At 42.0% G+C, this 23,429-nt stretch overlaps 1 protein-coding gene across 2 annotated transcripts in view; it reads left to right on the top strand.

Moving 5' to 3' along the window:
* The window catches only part of PRRC1 (proline rich coiled-coil 1), an 80,592-nt gene extending 59,793 nt beyond the window's left edge, over nucleotides 1–20,799 (top strand). For both annotated transcript variants that reach the window (XM_087862338.1, XM_045794809.2), the window contains exons 8-9: nucleotides 12,691–12,793; nucleotides 19,035–20,799. In XM_087862338.1, coding sequence (XP_087718464.1) covers nucleotides 12,691–12,793; nucleotides 19,035–19,244 — 313 coding nt within the window. In that variant the 3' untranslated portion in view covers nucleotides 19,245–20,799. The remainder of the gene's footprint in view (nucleotides 1–12,690; nucleotides 12,794–19,034) is intronic.
* The last annotated feature ends 2,630 nt before the right edge of the window (nucleotides 20,800–23,429 follow it).

Raw genomic sequence — 23,429 nt, 5'->3', positions numbered from 1 at the left:
TTGTCATATCCACTTGCTGGATACATCCTTAAGAATAATAGTCTTTAGTTTAAAATCCAATCTATCTGATATGAGAATTGCTACCCCAGCTTTCTTTTGAGGTCCATTTGCGTGAAAGATGGTACTCCATCCCTTTACTGTCAGTCTGAGTGTATCTTTGGGTTCAAAATGAGTCTCTTGTAGACAGCAAATGGATGGGTCATTTCTTTTTATCCAATCTGCAACCTGTGGCGTTTATGAGAGCATTCAAGCCATTTACATTGAGACTGATTATTGAGAGATATGATTTTAATGATGCCATGTTGCCAGTAAAGTCTTTGTATTGGTTGTGACTTTCTGTTCTGTATCACTCTTAGGGACTTTTTACTTTTATAGAACCCCCCTTAATATCTCCTGTAGGGCTGGTTTCTTGGTTACGAAATTGGTTAATGACTGGCGATTCTGGAAGGTCTTTATTTCTCCATCCATTCTGTATGACAGCCTTGCTGGATAAGGATCCTTGGCTGCATGTTTTTCTCTGAAAGAGTTTTAAAAATGCCCCCCAACCCTCTTTCTCATTCCAGGTCCGTGTAGACAGGTCTGACGTAATTCTGATACCTTTGCCTTGGTACGTGAGAAATTTCTTTGCCCTGGCCGCTTTCAATACTGTATCCTTGCATCTAATATTTGCGAAATGCACTATGACGTGACGAGGCGTAGGTTTGTCGTGGTTGAGCTTGGGAGGGGTCCTCTCTGCCTCTTGGACACGAATGTTTGTTTCCCTCGCTAGATTAGGGACGTTTTCAGCTACAATTTGTTCAAATATCTCTTCTAGACCTCTGTTTTTCTCCACCTCCTCGGGGATGCCGATGATTCTGACATTGGATCATTTCATTGAGTCAGTAATCTCCCGTAACCTACATTCGTGGGCGTGGATTTTTTTAAGTCCAGCTTCTATTTTCGCTTTTTCTTCTACTAACCCATCCTCCTATTCGCCGATTTGTTCTTCTGCCTCATTGACCCTGGCCGTCAGAGCCTCTAGTTTTGACTGCATTTGGCTCACAGAATTTTTAATTTCTGCCAGATTCGCTCTCATTTCCGCCCTTAGAGATTCTATATTCCTATTAACATTTTTGTTAATACTTTTTTCAAGTCTACAGATCATCTTGACCATTGTTACTCTGAATTCCATTTCTGATAATTTGGTTACATCCATATCCATTAGTTCTGTGGCAGAGGCCACAGACTCGTCTTTTCTTTGCTGGAGGAGGGACTTCTCCTTCTCGTCATTCTGATGAGGAGAGGTTGCGGGGTTGTCCAGAGCCCAAATTATTGACCAGGACCCAGGCCGTGCCCCTTGTTTTATAGGGATCTTAGGGATGTGGACTTCTTGATTTTTCAGCCTGCCTTCTGTGTTCTGGGGGAGGGGCCTGCCGCACCGATACTCAGGCAACCCCGTTTGGGTAGAGTCTCCGTGTCCCCTGCGAGGGGGGATGGGGATGGGCACGCCCTGAGCCGGTATTTCCAGGCTTTTGTTCTCTGGCGGCTTTCCCTGGCGGTTTGCTGTGCCTCTTCTGAGAGTCAGAGCAGCAGCGGTCAAATTTCAGCCTCTGTCACAGAACAGAGGGATTGCGGCCCGTTCTCCACTGATGTTCTGGCCACTTTAACTCTGTTTCTGTTGGTGCTGCTCAACCCTGCAGCGCCTGGGATGTGCGCCCCACACCCGGCGTCCCAGCCCTCACTTCCAGGGCCGGCGCGTCTCTGTCCTTTGTGTTTCTAGTGCCGCCAGCCGCCAGCCGCCAGCCGCCCCGCGCGCGCTCCCGGATCTCCCGGTCTCAGTCTGGATCCAGTGAGCGCACCGGGATTCCGGGGTTCCGCGAGATGCCTGGTGGCGCGCGCACCCGGCTCACGGTCTCAGTCTGCTGTTTTGCGGGTGCCGACCACGAGCCCCGCCCGCTCCCCCGTGCAAGTGGCTACCGCTTCCCGGTGCCCGAACGCGGCGGCTCCCTCCCCCTTCCGTTTATCTTCCGATATCTGTGCACAGTTTCATGGCTCCCCGCTTCGTACCTCAATACTCAGCGCTGGAGATGTTCATTTGTAGAGATCCAGATGCGTCTTCCTGCGTCTCAGGCTGGTTCCGTGGTTGTTTAGGCTGGTCTGGTACCGATCCAGCTCGACTCGGAGGACCGGCTGAAAACGGTGTCTCCTACTCCTCCGCCATCTTAACCCTCCCCTCTGCTTTCTTTCTCAAGATGGCTTTGGCTCTTCAGGGTCTTGTGGTTCTATACAAACTTCAGGGTGGTTCTGTTTCTGTGAAAAATGCCATTGGAATTTTGATAGAGATTGTATTGAATCTGTAGATTGCTTTATGAGTAGTGTGGAGATTTTGAACAATTTTAATTCCTGCAATCCCTGAGTCTGGAATATTTTTCCATATATTTGAGTTTTCAGTTTTTTTCATCAATGTCTTATAGTTTTCAGAGTAGAGATTTTTCACTTTCTTGGTGAAATCTGTTCCTGTTTTGTCCTTTTGGATGCAGTTGTCAGTGGTATTATTTCCTTAAGTTTCCTTTTTGATAGTTTATTAGTATATAGATATGCCACAGATTTTGGTGGATTTTTTCATGCAACTTTACTGAATTCATTTATGAGTTCTAACAGGTTTTGTTTTTTGTTTTTTTTGTTTTGTTTTGTTTTTTTAGTCTTGAGTGTTTTTCTATATATAATATCATGTCATCTGAAAATAGTCACAGTTTTCCTTCTTCCTTTCCAATTTGGATGCCTTTTAAAAAGTTTGCTTTCCTGCCTAATTGCTCTGGTAAGGATTTTCAATACCATATTGAATAATGAAGTGGGAAGAGTGGGCATCCTTGTCTTGTTCCTAATCTTAGAGGAAACATTTTCAGCTTTTTCTTTTTGAGTGTGATACCAGCTATTGGCTTGTCATATGTGGTCTTTATTATTTTGAGTACATTCCTTCTAAACCTGTTTGGAGAGTTTTTATCATTAATAGTTGAATTTTATCACGTGCTTTTTCTGCATCTATTGAAATAGGATTTGTTGCCCTTGATTTGTTAATGTGTTTCTATCACATTGATCTGTGGATGTGGAACCATCTCTGTGTCTGTAGAATAAATCCTAAATCATGTGTATGATCCTTTTGATGTATTGTTGAATTTGGTTTAATATTTTGTTGAAAATTTTTACTTACATGTTTCTCATGGAAATCGGCCTCTTTTCTGTTGTGTCCTTGTCTCATTTTAATATCAGGGTAGTGCTGGCCTTGTAAAATGAGTTTGGAAGTGTCCCTTACCTTTTATTGTTTTGGAAGACCTTGAGAAGGATTGGTAGTAATATTTTTTTAGATGTTTGGTAGAGCTCATCAGTGAGGGTATCTCTGGTCCTGACTTTTGTTTGGTTGGGAGGTTTTTGATTACTAACTAGACTCTCCTTACTAGAAATCGATCGATTCAGAATTTCAGTTTCTTCATGATTCAGTCTTGGTAGGTTGTATGTTTCTAGAAATGTATCCCTGTATATCTTGGTTGTCTAGTTTGGTGGCATGTAATTATTTGGTAAGAGGCTTGTTTTGTTTGTCTTACGAGCAAAATACAATCGGTTCTGGGGGGCCGACTCTGAATACCTAGTAAAAAATGTATCCTATTTTATATTCTGGTCTGGCTGTATCATTTAACTAGCTGTATGATCTCCATAACTCAGCTCACGTTTCTACCTGGGTTTCTCCTTTTTAATTAGAAAATGGAGATAGTAATGCCTGCTTCGTAGGATTGTGTGAACACTCACTGAATGTAATAGCACTAAATTTAAGGATACAGTGCTGTATTGGCTTAGATGTAATTGATCACCAGTAACCAACATAGTCATTCACACAGTTATTCGGCGTAATGGAAGGTATGGACAACAGGGCCTGGTGGCAGTCACCAGGTCTGAGAGCTACTGAGCAATGATGCTTATCTATTTAGTTTGGAGAATATTCAAAGAACAGAATTCATTATGGTCTTTAAGGGCTTTGTACTTGAAATAGATGGCTTTTTTATGGGAGAAATTATTTTTAACATGCTGAATTTATTTATACTGAAAGAGCTTCCCAATTGTTGAAATCGGTCTCTTTTGTAATCACATAGTGGTTTTGTTATGTTGTTTATTTAGTATTGAGTGGCATTGTGCCTGGTAATTTATGGCTATAGTGTATAAATAATGTTCTCCAACCTTGAGGTAATCCTGAGGTGGGAGAAAATATGTACACAGATGAACAATTTTAAGTGACTGTATGAAATAGTGTGTTATTTTTTGCTGATAGGAAATGTTACATACAATTCGAGGAGACATAACTGAGTGTAGAGGTAGTGTCAGATGAGATTCATGAGTGATTGGGACTTGGATGGGATTGTGAAGAGTAGGTAAAATTTGGCTAAGTGGAAAGAATAGGACATTCCTTTTTTTTTTTTAAAGATTTTATTTATTTGACAGAGATAGAGACAGCCAGCGAGAGAGGGAACACAAGCAGGGGGAGTGGGAGAGGAAGAAGCAGGCTCCTAGCAGAGAAGCCTGATGTGGGGCTCCATCCCATAGCTCCAGGATCACGCCCTGAGCCGAAGGCAGACGCTTAACCGCTGTGCCACCCAGGCGCCCCAAGAATAGGACATTCTGAGCGGAGGAAAAGTTTGAAGATGATTAAGAGGATTCAGGGGTCAATGGTTACATTAGCTTTGCTGATCATTTCAAGAAATGGTTTGGGGACAGATGTGTGAAGAGCTTTGAATGCTAGGGTGAAAAGGTTAAACTTTCTGTGTAAGCACCAAGGAGCCATCTAGTGATCATTATTTCATTTTTCCCTTCTCTTAACCTTTTACAGTTCATTTACTGGTTACCTTAGAAATTATAGTCTTTTTTTTAATAATAAAAATTGTGACTTGATAATACTGAGCCACTTTTAATACTTTACCCAGCATCCCCTTCATCTTTTACTGTATTGTTGTTAGTTTTCTTAATTCTGCATACATTTTATACTCCTGAGATATTAGTAGTGTTGTCCTTTGCTATCAGTATTCATTGATACTTATTCTCTCAATTCCTTCCTGTAGTTTTGTTTTCCTTTCTGGGATCATTTTTCTTCTGCCTCAAGGACTTCCTTTGGCACAACATAGTAATGGAGGACTCTGGCTACAAACTTTCTTACCTATTGTTTGGAAATTTTTTTTTGTTTGTTTTCAAAGATTTTGTTTATTTGAGAGAGAGAATGAGCAGTGGGGAGGGGGAAAGGGAGAAGCCGACTCCCCTCTGAACACAGAACCCGACAAAGGGCTCGATCCCAGGACCCCAGGATCATGACCCAAGCCGAAGGCAGGCACTTACCCAGGCGCCCCTGAAAATGCTTTTAATTCACATTTATTTACAAAGGCTGTTTTTGCTGGATGTGGAAGTCTAGATTGGCATTGATTGAAATAAACTTATGGTACAATGTTTTATTAGTTTCAGGTCTATAACATAGTAATTAAACAATTCTGTACATTACAGAATGCTCACCACAATTATCTGTCACCCTACAAAATTATTGTAATGTTTGTGACTATGTTCTGTATGCTGTGTTTTCATCCCCATGACTTATTTTATAACTAGAAGTTTGTGCCTCTTAATCCCCTTGCCCTGTTTAGCCCACCCTCCCACACTCTTTTTTTCTGGCAACCACCAGTTTGTTCTGTTTGCGGGTGTTCGTGTGTTTGGTTTTTTAGATTCTACATGTCAGTGAAATTATATGATATTTGTCTTTCTGTGTCTGCCTTATTTCACTTAGCATAATACTCTAGGTCCATTCATGTTGTTCCAAGTGGCCAGATGTCATTCTTTATGACTGAGTAATATTCCTCTGTGTGTGTGTCACGTCTTTATCCATTCATCTATCAGTGTACACTTGGGTTGCTTCCATATCTATTGTAAATAATGCTGCAGTGAACATAGGGATGCCTGTACCGTTCTGAATTAGTGTTTTCCTTTTCTTTGGGTAAATACCCAGTCGTGAAAATACTGGATAATAAGGTATTTCCATTTTTAGTCTTTTGAGGGATCTCCATACTGTTTTCCACAGTGGCTGTATCAGTTTATGTTCCCACCAGGAGTGCACAAGGGGCCCTTTTTCTCTGCATCCTTGCCAGCATTTCTTATTTAAAATTTTAGTCATTGTAACAGTCTCACTGTGGTTTTGATTTGCATTTCCCTGATGATGAGTGATGTTGAACACCTTTTCAAGTGTCTGTTGGTCATCTGTATGTCTTTTTTGGAGAAATGTCTGCTCATGGCTTCTGCTTTTTTTTTTTTTTTTTTAGATTTTACTTATTTGAGAGAGAGCACAGGTGGGGTGAAGGCAGAGGGAGAAGCAGACTCCCTGCTGAGCAAGGAGCCCAAGGTGGGACTCTGTCCCAGGACCCTGGGGTCATGATGGTAGGCAGATGCTTAACCGACTGAGCCGCCCAGGCGCCCTCTTCTGCCCATTTTTGATTGGATTGTTTTTGGTGTACAGTTGTTTGAGTTTTTTATAGGGATATCATTCACAAAGATATTAAGTAGGAGTCCCTTTTTTTGTTTTGGTGTGGAAAAGGTTTTTATTTTGGTGTAGTCCCAATAGTTTATTTTTGCTTTTGTTTTGCTTGTGTGAGGAGATACATTTAGAAAGAAAGTAAGGGTGATGTTTAAGAGATTGCTGTCTGTTGTTTTAGGAGTTGTATGGGTTCAGATCTTACACTTAGGTCCATTTTGAGTTTGTGACTAGTGTTAGAACGTGGTGCAGTTTTCCCAGTACCATTTATTGAAAACTTTTTTCCCCATTTGTATATTCCTGCCAGTTTTGTACTAGATTGGCCATGTGTCAGTTTATTTCTGGGTTCTCTGCACTGTTTTATGGATCCGTATGTATCAGTATCCTAATCTTTTGAGTACTGTGGCTTGAAAGCTTGCATTGTAATACCTTTAGGTTGGTTCTTCCTTCTCCAGATTGCTTTGGCTATTCAAGGTCTTTGTGGTTTTATACATATTTTAGTATTATTTGCTCTAGTTCTGTGAAAAATATTACCAGTATTTTGATAGGGATGCATTGAATCTGTGGATTGTTTTGGGTAGTGTGAATATTTTAATGCTATTGACTTTACTAACCCATACGCATGGAATAGCTTTTCATTTGTGTCACCTTCAGGTTTTCTTCATGGTCTTACAGTTTTAAGAGTACAGGTCTTTCACCTTCTTTCGTAAATACATTCCTAGTTATTTTATTCATTTGATGCACTTGTAAATGGGATTGTTTTCTTAATTTGTCTTTCCGCTACTTCGTTATTAGTATACAGAAATACACCAGATTTCCATGTGTTGATTTTGTATCATGCAACTTCACTGAGTTTAAGTTTTTCTATACATAGTATCATATCCGCTTTCACTATTGGCAGTTTGGCTTCTTCCTCACCCAGTTTGGATGCCTTTTATTTATTGTCTCCTGTTTGATTTCTGTGGCCAGAACTTTCTGTGCTATGATGAATGAGTGGACATCTTTGTCTCCATCTTAGAGAAAAATCTTTGTTTTTCATCATTTTGATGTTACTTGTATGTTTGTCAGATATGGTCTTTATTATGTGGAGGTGTGTTCCCCATAAACCCACTTTGTTGGGAATTCTTATTATGAATGGATGTTGAATTTTATCACGTGCTCTTTCGGCATTTACTGAAATGATCGTATGGTTTTTATCCCTGGTTTTGTTAATGTGATGAATCACGTTGATTTGGAAATGTAGAATCATTCTTGCGTCCCTGGAATAATTTGCACTTGATTGTGATTATTTTAATGTATTGTTGAATTTGGTTTGCTAATGTTTTGAGGATTTTTGCATCTGTGTTCATCAGGGATATAACTTTTTGTAGTGTTTTTGTCTGATTTTGCTATCAGGGTAGTGCTGGCCTTGTGGAATAATTTGTAAGTTTTCCTTCCGTGTTTTTGAATAGTTTGAGAAAGATAAGTGCTCAGAATTTTCTTGTGAAACTGCCTGGATTTTTGTTTGTTGGGGGCTTTTTGATTACTTTGTTTTGTTACTAGTAATTAGTCTGTTCACATTTTCTATTTCTTCCTGATTCAGTCTTGTATGCTTTTTGGAAGGTATAAATTTCTTCCAGGTTGTCTAGTTTGGTGGCATATTTGTCATAGTATTCATAAGTATCTCTTGAATTTTTGTCACATTGCTTCTCTTTCTTTTCTGATTTTGACTCTTGATTAGTCTGCCTAAAGGTTAATCGATTTTATTGTTTCAAAGAAGTAGCTCTTGATTCTTTTCCTTCCATGCTCTTTGAGCTTTGTTTGTTCTTTTCCTAGGTCCATTAGGTTGTACGGTTGAACTTTGTAGTTGAGGTAGGCCTTTAGAACTGCTTTTGCTGTGTCCCAGGATTTTTTGATTTCTCTGTTGACCCTTTGGCTTAGTAAGTAGCATATTGTTTGGCCTCCATGGTTGGTGTTTTTCCCAGTTTTTGTCTTCCTTGTAATTGATTTCCAGTTTGATAGCCTTATGGTAGGAAAAGGTGTTTGATAGGGTTTTATTCTCTGGCATTTATTGAGACTTGTTTTTGGCCTAACATGATTTATCCTGGGAACATTCCATTTGCTATTGACAAGAGTGTTATCATCTTCAGTTGGTTTTGGAAGGAGTGTTGTATATAGATGTATTAAATCCATCTGGTTGAAAGCCACCGTTTCCTTACAGATTTTGTGTGGATGATCTATCCATTGATACAAGTGGGCGGCAAAGTCCCTTAATGTTACTGTTCTACCTTCACTTTCTGCCTTGAGATCTGCTAATATTTGTTTTACGTATTTAGATGTTCCGATATTGGGTACATAGATAATTGCCATTGTTCTCTCGTTGGATTGATCCCCTTATCTTTTATTATATAGTCTTTGTTTCAGTTTGGTCTGCTACATGTCCTGCTTCCATGTGCATGAAATCTCTTTTTCCATCCTTTCATTTAAAAGTTTCTGTGTCTGTAGGTATGTGGTGAGTCTCTTTTAGGCCGCATATAGATGGGTCTTGTTCTATCCAGTCATCCTGTGTCTTTTGATTGAGTGGAGTATTACATTTACATATGAAGTAATTATTGTTAGGTATGCACTTCACTACCATTTCATTGTTTTGCAGTTACCCTGAGATTCCTGTATAACATTGTAAATTATGCAGTCGATGATTGTTACGTTCAGACACATTCCGAAAGCACTTTACTCATCCCTCTACCTTTTATGTATATGATGTCATATTTTACACCTTTTTATTTTGTCCGTCTCTTAGATATAATTTACTACTTTTGCCTTTTCGTGTTTACAATAGCTGTGTAAGTGATCTTCTTTCTTACCTGTGAAATGTTTCCCTTTTCTAGTTTTCACCTCTAGGCATGGCCTTTTCTTCTTAGAAAAGTCTTTTGAACATTTCTTAAAAGGGTGGTTGGTTTAATGGTGATGAGTTACTCACCTCTTCTTCAGTGGTGAATGTGGCCTTACAGGTCGAGTCTTCCTGATTGTAGGTTTTTTCTCTACTTCGAATAGATCACGCCAGTCCCTTCTGTTCTGTAATCTGCTGGTAGCTTCATGGGGTTTCCGTTGTATTTAACTAGGTGCTTACCTCTTGATGTCTTTAAGAGTCTCTTTAATTTTTGATTTTATGTTTCTTGGTGTGAACCTCCTTGGGTTCAACTTACTTTGGGTTGTGATTCTTGGACCTGGATCTGTTTCCTTCCCCAGGTTAGGGAACTTTTCACCTCCTTTCTCTTTTCTGGGATCCCTATAATGGGAGTGTGTGTGTGTGTATATATATAGAGAGAGAGATGGTACGGTTAATGTCCCAGAGACCGTTTAACATATCATTTTTTTTTCTTTTTGCTCTTCAGCTGGTTGCTTTAGGATACCCGTTCTGCCACATCCTCTATTTTGCTGCTGATTCCCTCTAGTGTATTTGTCATTTCACTTAATTGTGTTTAAGTCCTATTGGCTTTTTTTTATATTTTTGATATTTATGCACTCTTTATTCAGTGGATTGAATCTCTGTTTCAAGTAAGCATATTTCTTTCTCAAGTTAAACACTTACCTCTCCCAGTCTTGGAAGGGTGGCCTTTTGTAGGGATATTCCCTGTGCAGTTGGTGTGTGTTTGGGGCGTCCCGCTGGGGCCGCTTTGGCGGGATGGCTCGAGCTGGTGCGTGTGCACTGGGGGCACAGGGGTCACTGAGGCAGCCGGCCGGCTAGAATATCCCGACTCTGCTCCTGTCTGCGTTGTCCGGGTGGAAGGGGAATATAAATAATGGTGTTCCTGAGCACCTACCAGCCCGGGGACCATTCTAACCGTTTCCCTACTCTTTGGGAGATGTCAGCGATGGGTCTCCTTCACTTCTAGTCTACCTGCTGAGTTCAGGCCGGGTGGCACTCAGGTCCCGCTGAAGGTCTTCACCTCACACCGAAAGCTTCCCCATCCCCAGCGTTACTCGTTTTGTCCTCCTGCCTTCTGCAGCTCTTTGCTGCCTTCAGAGGCAGGACTTGTTTACCTCCTCCAGCTTTTCGTTGGGAGCACTGGTCTGCCAGCAGCTGTCCCATTGTACCTAGATGGGGTATGGGGTATTTTTCCTACCAAATACCTTATAGCAAGTATGGTAGCATATTTTGAAGATTAGGGATAGTAGTAAACACAGTTGACTCTTGAAAAGCATGGATTTGAACTGCACAGATCCACTTGTGTAGATTTTTCTGGTACAGTACAGTACTGTAAGTGTATTTTTTCTTCCTGTGGTTTCTTACCTTTTCCCCCCGTTTGTTCAGGGGTAAACTGTAGTAGTAGGAAATCCGGTGCTGGTTTCTAGTATGGATTAAAGAGGAGAGGATGGGAAGGTGCAGAGGAACAGAGAGGGAGGACATGGGAATGGAGAGCAAAGCCAGGATCCATCACTACTTGATGGTCCTGCTTTGGCTACTTCTGTCTGCTGTGGTCGTTAGGGAAATAAGTGCACAGAAGATCAAGTCGATAGCATGCTTATGACTGAGAAGAGACTGATCAAGGGAGTCAGACAGCCAAAAGGAGAGATCCCAAATGTGTCTAGCCCTAACAAAGAATAGAGCTAGGACAGACCTGTCTTTGAATCCTGCATCAGTCCATGCCACATGAGAAAAACTAACACGACGTGTACCTTACCTGACAAAAGCCTGTGTAAGCATGGACTGTCCTTATTCTGAGGTGAACCAGCCAAGTGGAAATATCCTGTGTTCTGTGTTAAGTGTGTTAAAATGTCCTTTTTTTCTGAGAATTGGCCGGTGGTGGTAGATGATCTATCTTTTGTAAAACAGAGTGGCAGTTCGCACATTCTGTTTTGAGGTTTTTGCTGGTAAATGAAATCCAAGTATCTTGGAACCACAGTTCTTCTTAAGCCCTTTTTTAAAGTGGCAGCCCTATGGGATCGGTCAAGTCCATGTTGTTTCAGCAGCTGCCCGGCGAGGGGAAGGAAGGGACGGAGACAGCGCCTCAGTGACTGTGGGGTGGGGTGTCCCTGTGGAGTTGAAGGACAGTCACGAGGAGAGCCCAGTGTTTCCACAGCCAGCAGCACTAGGGAAGGAAACAGAAGAGGTTTTCATGGGCGTAACCGTGGTTGCAGGTGTAGCTCCTGAGTGGGATATATCCCTGCAGACTCGGTCGAGAGCACGATCGAATCTCAGATAACAAAGAGGACCTTAGAGTTCTTCTAACACGTATTCACCAGCATCACAGAAGGGACTTTTACCTTCAGTGTGTCTGCTTTTCAGGAAGTCCAGGCCTGATTGCTGAATCACCATGATTGTTCTCTACTATCTGCATTATACACACGTTACTGACTGATCAGTGTGCCAGATAAAATTCATATCCTTATATAATGTTTATTTGAAACCAACTTTTAGGGTATGAATACTACAGCCATTACCTGTTACCATTTTAATCCTCAGCAAACTGTTATTCTATGTTTTACTTTGCTGTTTCTTTGAATATGTAGATAGAAGTTACCTAATTCATTTCGTATTTTGTCACATATTTTTAAAAATAGACTGAACTTTTTTTGCTCTATATATCCAAACTTATGATTTCATGGCATCTGGTGGTTGCATAATTCTGGTTATCTAAAAGTTGGTGGTGTTACAGATGACTTAGGCAATTATAAAATGTATTTTTATAATTTGAGTAAATGGAAGAAAGTTTTGATTTCATGAACTGTTTTCAAAGACATTATCAAGAATAAGGACAAGATATGTTATTTCCTCTGAATGTGCTTATTTAATTTGCTCGTAACTTTGCAAGTGGGCTGTAGTAACCATAGAGATGGTAAAATAAACTTTCCTGTATTTTAGCAAGTGACATTTTGAAAAAGTTACTGGTGATAAAGTATTTGCATATTCAGATGAGTAACTATCTGTTGCTTTTTTGAATCCTTCTCCCTCCATCTCAGCGAGAAAAACTTTAAGTTTCACTTGTTTTTTCTTGTTTGTTGTCCTCCCTCTTGGAATTAAGCCAACCGGTAATTTTATATATACTTTTTATGGATCTGATTAGAAAAAACATTTCCTTTTTGAACTCTGTTTTATCTGAATGATCCTGGTGGTTTCTTGGGGTGTCAGTGTTATTGGGCACATAAGTAAGTCGTCCGCATCCGTTCTGTTGCAGGTGGTTTGACATCGGCTGTCTGATAGTGGAAGACCCCGTCCACGGCATTCACCTAGAGACGTTTACACAGGCCACACCAGTGCCTTTGGAATTCGTGCAACAGGTTCGTTCTCTCCTGTGTCATTATTCTGCAGAGAAACTTGAACTGCTGCTTTCAGAATACAAGTTTATGTGAGGCTGCCTTCCTGAGTTCGCAGCTTCTTTCCTCTTGGCCTTTCGGTTTCCAATGTCTTTCACGTGAGTACTTTCCTCCGTTTCTTTTCCAGCTGTTTTTGAAAAGGTGTACTGCATGACAGGCTTCATCACTGTTTCCTCTTTTTATGATTATGTTCACTACTGTAAGAGCAGAAAAACGGTTTACCTGTTCTGCTGGTGGTAGGTTAGCCTTTCGTCATCTACCATTTCGGTTCCCCTATTACTTCAAGTGGAAACCTGTTGTTTGGAAACCTTCCATGAAAGGCACATGTCTTTAGGTTTGTTGAAAACGTACTTAGTTTACCTGTGCACATAGAAGAATGGAAGCATAATGTTTAATGATCAGTTCCTTACCTTTCTTGAACAAAATAGAATGTAAATGTAGGTTTACGTGGCATCCTTAGCACTCCCATCTAAAACATTTTGCTGCTGTTTGTTTTCCTGTCTTCCTGTTTCATCAAGTCTGTTCTTACGTACATTGTCAAATGTCATTTCAAAACTTTCTCTTAAAGTTATTTGGGTCTTTAGGCGTTTGAGAATCTGATAAAAGCTACTGGATTCTCTCCCAAGAAAATCCATGTATGTTCTCATGTATAAATTTGGCTTTTATGTTTATAGAATCCCTGAAAGCAACCGGTGGCTGTCTTAGGGCTTTACAGTTTCCATGAGGAGGAAGAATTCATGCTCGGAATTTTTATCAAACCTTTTACTTAGTCTTTATAATTTCCTCTCAGAAGTTCAGAAAAATTGATAGATGGTAGCATTAAACTCATCCTAGTATGAAGGTGATTTTCTGTGAATACTGTTAAGAAATTAGATGAAGTGGCTGATTTTCTAGGAAAATAAAAATTGCCATACTTGAATCAAGTATTAGGTTGAATGAACCACATGAACCTGACTTTTGGACTTCAGAGACAGCAAATATTGTCAGTTTCTTCCGTTCTGAAAATTTTGATGACGCTTGCTTGCTATTTTATGAGACTAACCAAACCACCCCCCCAAAAATTACAATATACTTCAGAGCCAAATGTCAAAATCATTGGTATAATTAATAGAATTTTAAATTGTATTACAAGAACATTACAAAGGGTTCTAGAACCAATTACAATATGGGGGGTCTGCCTCCCCACCCCATGCCACCAAGCAATTTTCCAACACTAGCTGGGTGTCGTGCATTTCAACTCAATTCTGACCCTGTATACCTACAGATAGCATCAGATCCTACAGATTTAAGATGGTCTCCCCCGCCACCCACTTCAGACAGACATCATTCACAAGTCCAGGTTGTGAGCTGTTTGTTTGTTTGGCTGTAAACCAGGATTCAGTTAATTTGCTGGAGCAGCTCATAGAACTCAAACAGGCTTACTCTCTGGATTATAGATATCTTATAAAAACATGTAACTCGGGAACAACCAGTTGGAAGAGATGCGTAGGGCAAGATAGGGGGACAGAGCTTCCATGCCTTCTGAACCCTTTGTCATTCGCAAGTCTGTCCTGTTCCTTAACTCAGAACCTCTCCCAACCCCACCCTTGGGGGGTTTTATAGAAGTTTGTTACTTACGTAGGCCTGACTGGATCAACCTCCAGACCCTCGGCCATGCTGGAAACCGCCCCCCCCCCCCGGCCCCGAGTTGTTGGGGAGAGAGAGAGATGGCAAGTTCCAGCCCTCTAATCACATGGTGCCCTTCCCTCGTACCCATCCCCATCCTTAGGGATGTCACCTCATTAACAAAAGACACCTTTATCCTTCTCACTGCTTAAAAAATTACAAGGTTAGAAGCACTGTGCCACAAACCAGGGTCCACGACCAAATATGTTATTCCTTATTATAAACCACAGCATTACACTCCACCTCTGGTCTTCAGACACAGATTCCTTCTAGCAAAACAAAAAGGTCAAAAGATAACTTGCACGTCAAGCCAGTAATTGCTAACTATCCAGTCTGTCATCACATCCTGCCAGAATGTGTCCCAGGGAGAGGCCACTCAGCTTTGCAGCCAGCCGCCTTTTCTGTTTTGTCAGGTCCCTAAAACAGGAGAGGATTAGTAATAGGGCTTCACCCTTGCACACAGGTGGAGTAACTGAGCAAAGAGACTGTGTCATCTCTTAGCCTGAGCCTCTTTTGAGGTGTTAGTGTAACATTCAGTTTCCCTCATTATATAACCCATGATTCAATCCTTTACCCACAGCTACAGTTGACCCTTTGTTCCATTTGTGCCCAAACTTCTCAACCTTTGGGAGGCACGTAACCATTAGCCTATGTTGGTGTGTGTTAGAGGAGGCACTTCTAGCCCAGCAAGTGCCTCCCCACTCGGTCCGCTTCCGTGCAGACAGGGCAGAAGGTGACAGACGCGCCGAACTACAGGCACAGCTCAGACGCCGCAGCTGTGGGGCCAGACCGCGGACATAAAGCGACTGTCACAGTAAAGTATGGCAAATGTGTTTTTCTGTTTCTCCGTGCATAGAAAAGTTAGGTTTACGCTACAGTCTGAAATGGCATATTTTTAAAAAGTTCACATTTTAATTAAAAAATGTTCTTGCTAAAAATTCTAACCATCTGAGCTTTCAGCAGGTTGTAATTATTGACCACAGATCACTGTAATAAATAGTGAAAAAGTCTGAAATACTCTGAGAATAACCTGGATGTGACAAAAAGGGAACGAAGGCTGGTGGAGAGCTCTGTGGCAGCTCTGTCGCCATACGTCTCCATAAAAGATGCAGTCTGTGCAAAGCACGCTCAAGCGAGGTGGGCCTGAAGGACGCGTGGCTGTAGTGAGCTGCCTGTGCCACAGGCCGTGGGGCTGCCTGCTCTGTTACCCCAGTTCCTGCCCCCCCCCCAGCCCCTAGGAAGTAGAACATAAAAACAGACTTACCGTTTCATGCTTAGGAATCATCCCTGTTCCCACTTCTGTATTTGCAACACCAAATAGGGGATGAACAGTGGAAGTGATCTGGGGAAGGACAAAAGTCACTGGATCAGCCGCCACCTCCCTTTGCCAGAATCGTGCAGTCATTACCGTCACCCTTTGCCACCCCCCCGCCCCAGATCCACAGCAAAACAGAGGGATCTGCCGCACTGGCGACGACCAGGGTTTCAGTTGCCAGTTTGATTCTCTATCAAAGCAGACATGAGCTGTCAGGCGTGGTCCTTGCTCTGAAGATTGGTGCGATATCTTCTACTCTGGCTCTTTTATCGTGGACCCAGGTGGCCACCTAAGGGATATCTGCTTGTCCCTTCCACTCACCTTCCAAACCTGGAAGGAAGTTCTGGTGGGACCGTGTCCTACTTCACTGTACCCCTCAAATTCTCAGAGTGATTTCCACAGGGCTGTGCCCTGTATGGCCATCGTTCTAATACATCATGTTCCCATTATGCCTTCTTGGCTGACCATTTGGCCACTGCCTCGGAGTCGGTAAAAACTGAAACCTAGGGCATTTTTTCTGTCACTGCTGAGAAAATAGGTGCATTTCAGCACACAGAGCTGATTTGTTTTCCACCTTCTTCCGTCGGGGGGGGGGGTGGCCTTTCAGATACACTGATGTCCACTCACCTTGGAACCGCCGTCCACAAACCAGGCAGCCAGCTCTGTGTGGTTCAGCTGAGAGTTGTTCACAGGGCACTGTCTGCACGGCCGTTGGTTCTCACAGCTTTTCTCATGGCCTCAAAGTGAGTCCTAGAGAAAAAGAGGTCCCTGTCTCTCTAGGTAGGCATCATGACCCTGTATGTAAACCACTGCCGGAACCACTTACGGAACTTTCCTGGGCACTGCCATCCTTATTAGGGCGTTTCTCCAACACCATCCTAGACATTATGGGTGTTTCACATTTCGAAATCATTTTATGTCCTTCAGTGAAAGGGCTTGCTTTAATAATGTCTACTAGTAAGTGCCCCCCAAATGGAAATATTCTACTCCAAAGTCCCAGTAGAGGTCGCCGGACACACTCAGATTTTTGCCACGAGCCTCAGTCTATGCTCCACGGCGGGCTATGGCACAGAGAATTAGTCTTGGCTAGCATACCCGCTTCTTTTCCACACTGTGTGGGCCCAGTCTTCCTGGTTCTCAGATAGCTTGTCCAGTTAATCGTGAAGGGCATATTTTCACCCTTTCGATTTTACAGTACTGGTTTGGGGAAGCTTTCCCCAGTCAGACTGCAGTGTCCATCCCCAAAATACAGTCAGGTAAAAGAAGACCACTTCACACCTGGCCTGTTCACACCTAACAGTTTCCTTACAAATTTTACTGTAATTCCATCAACTTGTGTCCCTAACTATCAAGCTTCAAGGCCAGACTCAGCATTGACTTTGACTTTAACAACAGCCAGGTGTTGGACTCTGTTGCCTTTTTCTGCATTTCTTTATGTATTCAGTAAACCAGCTTTCCAGGAGACAGTCCATCTCCAGTTTCCCCTTTAGTGACGGTGCAGCCCAGATGCTGCTCCGATCCAGCAGTGACCACGTGGCCACCCAGCAACCGAAGGTTCCGCAGCCCTCCTCCTTTCCTCCCTGCTCTTCGTAAGCTACGCATTGCAACAAGCCAGGGCTGTTCTGCCAAATACCTCTTCTGACACCAACTATTGAGGTTTCAGACCCAGTTCTGTATGTGGGCGAGCTTTTTCCACCCCACCGAGGAATTTTAGGATACCAGCTGCTGTCAGACATTTCATTGCAATTCTGACTCCCTACCTGGAGATAGTGTCCAGTCCCAGAGAATCAGAACTTCGTCCTACAGAACTGCCCCCTGCCCCTTGCAGATGTCGGTGACAAGTCTCAGTGACAAACTGGTTCTACAGATTGGTTTGGACAGCCCCCTTCTCAGGAAGCCTCTCTGCTCACTAGGTTGCTTGTGTGTTATAAGAAGGTAGGACTCAGGAAGAGCCAGCTGGAGGAGAGGAGACGTCAAGATCCCGGGAGAGGGCGCAGAGTTGACATGTGCCCCCTCGCCCACCACCCGCCCTGTGTCTCCACATGTTCACTAGCCCAGAAGCTCTCCCAGCTCCATCATTTTGAGGTTTTTTATGGATGCTTCATCGTATAGTTATGAGTGCTTCCATCATTGGCCATCGGTTATTTAGTCAACTTGCAGCTTCTCTCCCTGCCCTGGAGCTGGAAGGGAGTAGGAAGACCAGATAAAACTGACCTTTGAACAACACGGGTTTGAAGTGCACAGGTCCATTTATAAGCAGACTTTTTAAAGTACTTGGTAGTTTCTCTTTTTGATTTTCTTAACCTTTTTTCTGTAGCTTAGCTGACTTTAAGAATATGGTATATAATACATATAACATACAGAGGGGGTGTTACTTGACTTACCAGTAAGGCGTCTGGTCAACAGTAGACTATTAGTAATTAAGTTTTGGGGGAGTCAGAAGTTATACTGTGGATTTTCAACTATACCAGGTGGTCACTCTCCCTAACCTCTACATTGTTCAAGGGTCAGGTGTGTGTATTTTTCATTGTAAATTACAGTATTATGAACAGAACAGCCTGGCCAAGATTGGTTTATCCCACAAACGGCCTGATGGTTCAAGCAGTAGCTCATCAATTTACGCAGTTCAGACACAAATATATTAAAAGAGAAAGAAGGATTTCAACAGAGTTGAAATGTGTTTGCTAGAAATAACTACCATGCTGTTAACTGTTAGCTAATTAGAATATGTGTGCTGAAAAATCACAAAAATCAGACCTACTGAGCAGACATTAGAACCTCAGACGCCTAATGAACTAGACAACGTATAGGTCAAGATGTCAGCACTTCAGGTGACGGGAAGGCTCCGAAGAGGACACGGAGGGACAGTGCAAAAGGACGGGAAGGCTTAGGGGTGGAGGTGCGGCTCTCAGCACTCCTCTTCCCCTTAACCTGAAGCAGCGTGGACTCGACTGGAACCTAAACTCTTGCACAGTGAGCGCTGTTAGGTGGCGTCCGTAGACTGAGAGGACATGTGAACCACAAAATGAGCTCACTGTGGACACTGAACAGAGGAGGTGTGTGTCGTAGTCCTGCCCCGTCAGAGCGCTGCCCGTGTAGCTCTGTTTCTTGGGGCTTGTCGTCCGTACTAAATGTCAGAGACAGACTTGGGGAGGTCACTGAGAGCTAGGGCCAGTCATTTTTTTCAATGCAATATAAATCACACGCAGTTTCCTTTTTCCCTAGGCTCAAAGCCTCACGCCCCAGGACTACAGTCTGAGGTGGTCAGGCCTTTTGGTGACGGTGGGTGAAGTCCTGGAAAAGAGCCTAGTGAACGTGACGCGGACTGACTGGCACCTGACGTTCACCGGCATGTCTCGCCGGCAGATGATCTACAGCGCGGCCAAAGCCGTGGCCGGCATGTACAAGCAGCGCCTGCCCCCGAGGACCGTGTGACGGACACTCACCCAGGGCACGGAGACCTCTTCGCTTGCAGCGTGGCGGCAGAGACTTTGTCCCGTCCCCAAGTGCGGAGCTCCAGTGGGTGCGGCGGTCTGGAGAGTCCGCCTGTAGGCTGCACTCGATCTTCCCTAGAAAGGCACGGTGTCATTCCAGTAGCTGAAAAAAACCAGATCCTTGCTGTGATCGTGTCATTTCACGTACTGCAGTTCTCAGAAAATATATAAATATTTTTATAGGACAATTTGATATACTAAATTTGTAAGGTGCAAATTCGTGTGCTAGGACATTTAACTTAAGGATATGTACTTGATTATTTTGTTGTTTAAGAAGATGCAGCTCATAGAAGAACATGTTTATTTCCTGATTTCTCCCTTTCTTGTTAGTCTTTGATGCTTTCTGTGTGTGCAGGTGATCGCAGGTCTGACGCGGAGCTGTGTGCTCAACTGTTGACCCTCAGACCCCTCCTTGCAGGGAGATGGCGCGCGTTTCTATGCATACTTTTTACATGGGCCAAAATAAGGGGGTTTCTCTTTGCTTTTTTTGATTATCATGTACATACACACCTGTACACATATAATCTAAAAAAAGAAGAAGAAAGGTTTTTTTCAAAATAAGTTTTGGCATTTCACAGATTTAGACTCAAACTTGCAGTAGTAGGTTTTATTTTCCATTGCTGCCTGACAACGAAGCGGCCCGTGATTTGAGTGTATTTTAAATCAGAAGCATTTGTTATTTTTATATACTATTCAATATTTCCAAGTAAACTCTGACAGTGGCCATTATTTCTGCTTCCACTCATATATTCTCAAGTGTCGTACAGAAATTTTTCAGAGGAACTACTTTGTTATTTATGGGATTGTAGGTCTCTCTTAATTAAGGTTACTTAATATTTAGTTTGCCTTAAACATGCTTCTCTAACTTGGTGCCGTTCTGCCTTTACTCTTTATGGAAGTTTTCTGTGAAACTGTTTAATATTCGACCTGGTTTATCTAGTCCATCGTGTTTGTATTTAGTGAAAGCTTCTCCCACCCCACAACCCCAAATAATATATTTTAGCATTTTTGGATTTATATAAGTCAAAATTGAAACAGTTTGTCTTATACTTTGGACTCTACATATGCAAGTTCCTATAACTTTTTGAAGATAGTTTCTTACACAAATGTAATTTAATTTTTATTTACTCGTCTATACAGTTCTTCAGCTGTAAGTCAGCGCAATCTTACAAAGGGTGTCGAAGCTCTTATCCTGCGCCGTCACTACAGATAACGTTTGCTCTGTATCACTTTGAGTACTTACTTGATTTTTGCTTTTTTACCTGAGGACAAGAAGCATCATTTACATGACTATATGTTCATTTCCAAGCACCGTATGATTACGTGGTGAAATTCAGACTTGTTCGTCATTAAATGTAGGGGGAGAAGAGACCTGTAACCAGTTGCTGTGGCATAATAGGGCTAGAATGCTTTTCTCCCCTCTTTCATTGCTATTTGTGCAACACTTTTCTATGTTTTCTTCATCTGATTAATAAAAAAGAGAAGCCTTTCTGTACCACTTGCTTTTATCATTTTTAAAAAGCTACACTTTTCTAACAGTAGTTTATCACGGCAATGGCGTGGCGACAAATCACAATTAGGGATGAAGGATGCCTGTACTTGGAATATGCAGGTGCCGATCTGCCACTTCTCTCCCGTTAGAATTGTAGAGATCCTTAAAAAAATGTCTGCTTTCAAACATGGACATGCCCTTGGAGGACCATTTTTCCACAGTCCTCAAAACTGTTCAGTAGTCTGTGGCTTCTATGAAACCAGGTCATTTTCCCGCCCCTGGTCATTTGCTGAACCTTCTGCTCTTTGGAACAGTGTGAGTGGGCGAGGAGGGTTAGGGAAGGGCACATGGAAAAGATAAACCCACAATCCGGTTTTGGCCTCTCATGCTTTTTTTGGCCCCCAGTTACCGCTGAAAGTCATCCAAGCATGACTGACTCCACACGCTCAGTTTTTCCCACCTCATGCTTATTTTTTCATCTTTAGATTTCTTTGTTGTATGAGGGGCAAGAAAAGTAACTCATTACCTTGTACGCGCCATGGCGGCTTGAGCCGGGCAGGCCTGTAGTGAGTGTTGGCATGAGATACGCGAGCCCTCGGTCCGAGGCCACATTTCCCCTCACCAGTCACCCAGCCACCCCTTCCTGCTCATTTCCTACGGACACTAGCATTTTTGAGGGAGAGTCAGACTGGGGGGGGGGGGTGCTCTTTGCTTTTTTTTGTCCCTCAAGCTTCTCAGGAAAACCAGTCTCTAACACCACTGTTGGTGTGGTCGTGTCTGTGATACTTTGTTCTTCTGAAGTGCTCCAGGAATCACTTAGTGAGTTTTCTTGGCTTGTACACTTTTTTGTTGTAAGTAAGCAGTGTGAAAGACAACAGGAAAAATGCAGCAAGAGTAATGTAACATCAGCCTCAGGCGACAGAAGGAACTCCGAGGACTCCATCCAAGACCCTTGGCTAGCTACTAAGCCTGCACCAGGGCTGTGCCACCGTTGGAAAGCTTCAGGCAGTTCTAGTTTTCTCCTCCTTGACTCTTAATTACTTCCCCATTCTTTGTTCCTTTTTATCTTAAGGATTAATGAGGTGGAAGATCGAGATGACTGAATTTAAACCAAATGGTAGTATACTGGTAAGTTTAAGGAAAGTATGATAGCATGTATTCAAAAATTATGCAGATTAGTGATACACTCAGGGTCAACTTATTACTTTATGTTGAATTTACTTTGTTCCTTGACTACAAAAAATTCTCAACAGGTATTTGTGTTCTCTGAAGCCAAATTGATGGTATTTTGTGATCTAAAAGATGCTGGGTTATGCATAAATTATTAAGGAACTTGAATTTTTACTCCCAGAATATGATGTTCATTCTTAAGATACTATGCAGGATGATGTATTGGATAAAAACAGTTTTACATTTAAGTATGTAAATATGTCATAAATAAATAATACCTCAATTTATTTCCCAAAGTTGTAAAGTGATTTTTTTAAATGCTAAATCCTATTAATATTCTATTAGAAGTATATTCTATTACTTTAATTGTCTCAAAGGCTACTAGCTGCCAACAATTCTTACAGAATAGCTACTTAAAACACATCTTCCAAGTGCAATGGTAACAATTCAAATATACCAGAATCGCTAACTTCATGTTCGGAGAACTCAGAACACTTAGGGCAGAGGATACTGTGGAGATGGAACTGATGGGCAAGAAGTTACGGCCTGTGTGCCTGAGATGTTTTGACCGGGGAGTTTAATTTACCCTGGGCCTCCACAAGTATCTTCTTTAAAAAAAATAAAAGTGTGTTATTATATTTGCTATTCTGAGCCTATGATCTCAGGGCAGAGATTTTTGTTTTGATTTGGTGGGCAAGGGGGTACTTTACAAAAGACCATGAAATACTCATTTGGGTGTTTCGTTTGTTTGCCAAAGGAAAACAATATTGTTTTCAGTACAATAGAAAAACACCAATTCGGAACGCAGGAAAGGCCCTGTTAAATTTATACTTTTAGAATTAACTGGAGGAGGAAAAATAAGTTCAGGCAAGAGAAACAGAATTAGCAAGACCAGTATCAAGATGTAAAAGTTTACACATAAAGGAAAATTTGAAATTATCCTTAACATGAATACATATTAAGAATTTAAAGCAGCAGGAAAGAGGAACTAACAAGTGATAAATGCATGTTGCCTGTTACATGCTGGAGTAGAAACTTTTTATAGGTGCGGTAACTGCAACAATCAGCTACTCAGCATCATCCGAGCGAGTGAGTTAGAAAGGCCTGAAGTGGAGGCTGGCACTTCCCAAACCATTCTGTTATGAAACACCCTACGTATGTGCTTCACGAACTTGGGGGTACCTAGCTTATCCTGTAAGTATTTTTTTAATTCAACTTAATTAGAACAATAGCTTGAGACTTTTCCCTGGTATACTTTCAGTTTTACAACATTAAGTTTAAGGAACACTCTTTACTCCATATTTTTCATTTTAGGTTTAAGTGCTGCTTTGGGCTTTGCTGCTGGTATAAGAATGTATTTGTGGTCATTGAATATTCTGCTCCCAAATTTAAGAAACCAGAAACTAGGTTTACATTTGAATATCATTTTTAGGATCAGAGCCAGAAATGTTATTATCTAACTAG

The sequence above is a fragment of the Ursus americanus genome, chromosome 5 (genome assembly GCF_024610735.1).
Source record: "Ursus americanus isolate L20-20 chromosome 5, mUrsAme1.1.p, whole genome shotgun sequence".
In the NCBI taxonomy this organism is placed as follows: Eukaryota; Metazoa; Chordata; class Mammalia; order Carnivora; family Ursidae; genus Ursus; species Ursus americanus.
Note: the sequence above shows the minus strand (reverse complement) of the source record. Positions and strands in the feature narration are given on the sequence as shown.